This window comes from Cyprinodon variegatus, unplaced genomic scaffold, assembly GCF_000732505.1.
Source record: "Cyprinodon variegatus isolate N-32 unplaced genomic scaffold, C_variegatus-1.0 Scaffold592, whole genome shotgun sequence".
Taxonomy (NCBI): domain Eukaryota; kingdom Metazoa; phylum Chordata; class Actinopteri; order Cyprinodontiformes; family Cyprinodontidae; genus Cyprinodon; species Cyprinodon variegatus.
Genome location: NW_015151045.1, coordinates 539,334 through 541,709, shown reverse-complemented (window position 1 = coordinate 541,709; position 2,376 = coordinate 539,334). Strand labels below are relative to the sequence as shown.

Genomic DNA, 2,376 nt, shown 5'->3' with positions numbered 1-2,376 from the left:
GTGGGGATTATTAGTAATTACATCAAACAAAACAGAACCTCGAAATCTTTAAAGAATTATGTGGTTTATTATCATGATACAACATAATTAAGTCCTTAGCTAATAATACAAAGGTAGATGTGTGCAACCTAATAAAATATTTCTTATAAATAGGTGAATAGATTTTATAATATATTATCTAACATTACGTAAAAATAAGTAATCTGTCGCTTGGTGACTCATCTTCCTCAGGTTGTCCTTCATCTCGTCTGGTTCCCGTTCCGCTCCCTAAACGGACCGACGCTCAGCGGAAAAATGCGTTTCCAGATCTCCAGTGAGGTGAAACCAAATAATCCACGTTAGTGCGCGGAAAGGGGGGGGGACATCCTGCAGTGTCTTTTTCAGTGCTTTGATAATGCTGCCTGGACAGTGTTACAATCAACTGTACTGTAATATAATCAGTTTTTAGAAAAATACAGTTTCCAAATAATAAAGGCACTCAGTTGGTCTGATGACAAAAAGGCCAACATTTTAGTTTCCACCATAGAGAACGGAAAGAGCTTCAGCTGACGCTCAGATCCACGCATGCAAGCTCGCAATAAGAGACAAGTAAATATTCAGAGCCGTGAAAACAATGAAATCCTGAAGTTAACATCAATATAATTGTTATTGTGGAGAAAAATCTAAATACCAATAAAAACAAAAGCAGAAAAACCACAAAATCTTTGAAACTCTTGGGATGAGATGCTGATTTTGGACAATAAAGATTATCCGTTTTCATTTTTTCTCTTTTCCAACTTGAATTTAAGCTAAAATAAAAAGCGTTTCCTGCAGGAAGATTTGCTTCATATTTAATAAAGTATTTAACGGTTTTCTTACTGCAGGCCTAGAAGTTTTCCTTTTTCCCAAAAAGCACCAAACTCTACTCTATTGGACACAGATAAACAGAGGAACCCGGCCAGAACCCAAATCCAGGATAAAGATCTTGGGTGAATTTGGTGTTCAGGGTGTAGAGATGGATCGGTTTAGCAGAGGAGGCTCTGTAGAAGGACAGGCTGCCGGCCGATTGGTCGACGTACACGCCTATCTTATGGTAGGGAGCGGAGGAGGAGCAGGTGGAGATGAACTCCCTCTTGTTATCGTGGCAGACGGAATAACAGCCGTCGTCGGAGCAGCTCAGACTCCAGGACATGTTGTTGAATCCGAACTCGCAGTCGTTGCTGTTTCCTTTGCGTCGGACTCCTCCGTAGCTCACAGAGATCTCCACCTTCCCGCTCCATATGACCTCCCAGTAGCAGCGGTCAGGAAGGCTTTCATTGCACAGCACCTGGGGCCACCAGTCGAACCTGTGCGGGTGATCAGGATACGAGCGGACCTCGTCCACACCCGTCACCTTCCTGTCGTCATCGGACAGTCGCAGTTTTCCATTCACCGTGTTTGGGTCGATGGTGATCCGACAGGAATCTGGTGGAGAAAAACCATCCAGCTGCAGTTATTGATCAATTAGTGACACTTTAATGACTCCTGAATATTACTTACATTTCCTCAGACCTGGTGTCAACCATCGGGCTCCAGATGGCTCCACCCTGAAAGGAGGAGGGGCTAATTTATTATAGATTTTATTACATCTGTGCCACATGCTCATAAATAACCATGAAGCAAACATCTGCAGTTAGCATCTCCAACCTGAGTGTTTTTGGTTTCCAGGAAGAATCCAGTGCAGTCAGCTTCTTCACTCCGTCTCCTGGATGGTTGTAGCTCAGGTCCAGTTGCTTTAGGTGGGAAGGGTTGGAGCGCAGAGCTAAGCTCAGAGAAACGCAGCCTTCCTCTGAGATCAGACAACCTGACAGGCTGCAGGCACACAAACGCATCGCGTCATTCATTATTATAGCAGGTTTTTCTTCTGAGGTCCAAAAGAGCAAATGTAATATTATGTTCAATAAAGAGACAATTTAGACCAACTGGCTCTAATATCTTTAGAGGAAAGGATGTGAACCAAGTACCAGGTCTCTGAACCTGGTCAAGGAACCAAAATAACAGAATTTTACTAGAAACGGTCTTCAACTGTTCCAGAACAAACATTCTTAAATCCACAAAACCGGTTAATAACGTTTTTATTTTTCCTTCTCTACATATTTTAATAAATTTTCCCAAAGCATAGCCAATGTCAGGGAGGCTCAAACCATTTCCTGTTCCTTTTCCACTGCCACCCCAGCAAGATGCCGAGACACAACTGAGCTATCATCAAACGTCAACAAATGTAACCGAGTTAAATTAACCGAGTCCACAATAATAACGTTAACTTAGTAAGTCACGATAAAGGTTGCAAATATACTCTACCGTTCAACAGTTTGTCCTTATTTCTGAAGGAAAATCTCTGTACTTTTCAATAAGATA

At 42.1% G+C, this 2,376-nt stretch overlaps 1 protein-coding gene across 1 annotated transcript in view; it reads right to left on the bottom strand.

Moving 5' to 3' along the window:
- Window positions 1-67: 67 nt before the first annotated feature.
- Window positions 68-2,376, bottom strand: part of LOC107096019 (protein NLRC3-like) — a 15,073-nt gene continuing 12,764 nt past the window's right edge. The window contains exons 8-10 of the mRNA XM_015392465.1: window positions 1,666-1,830; window positions 1,519-1,565; window positions 68-1,443 (exon numbers count right to left, since the gene is read on the bottom strand). Coding sequence (XP_015247951.1) covers window positions 902-1,443; window positions 1,519-1,565; window positions 1,666-1,830 — 754 coding nt within the window. The 3' untranslated portion in view covers window positions 68-901. The remainder of the gene's footprint in view (window positions 1,444-1,518; window positions 1,566-1,665; window positions 1,831-2,376) is intronic.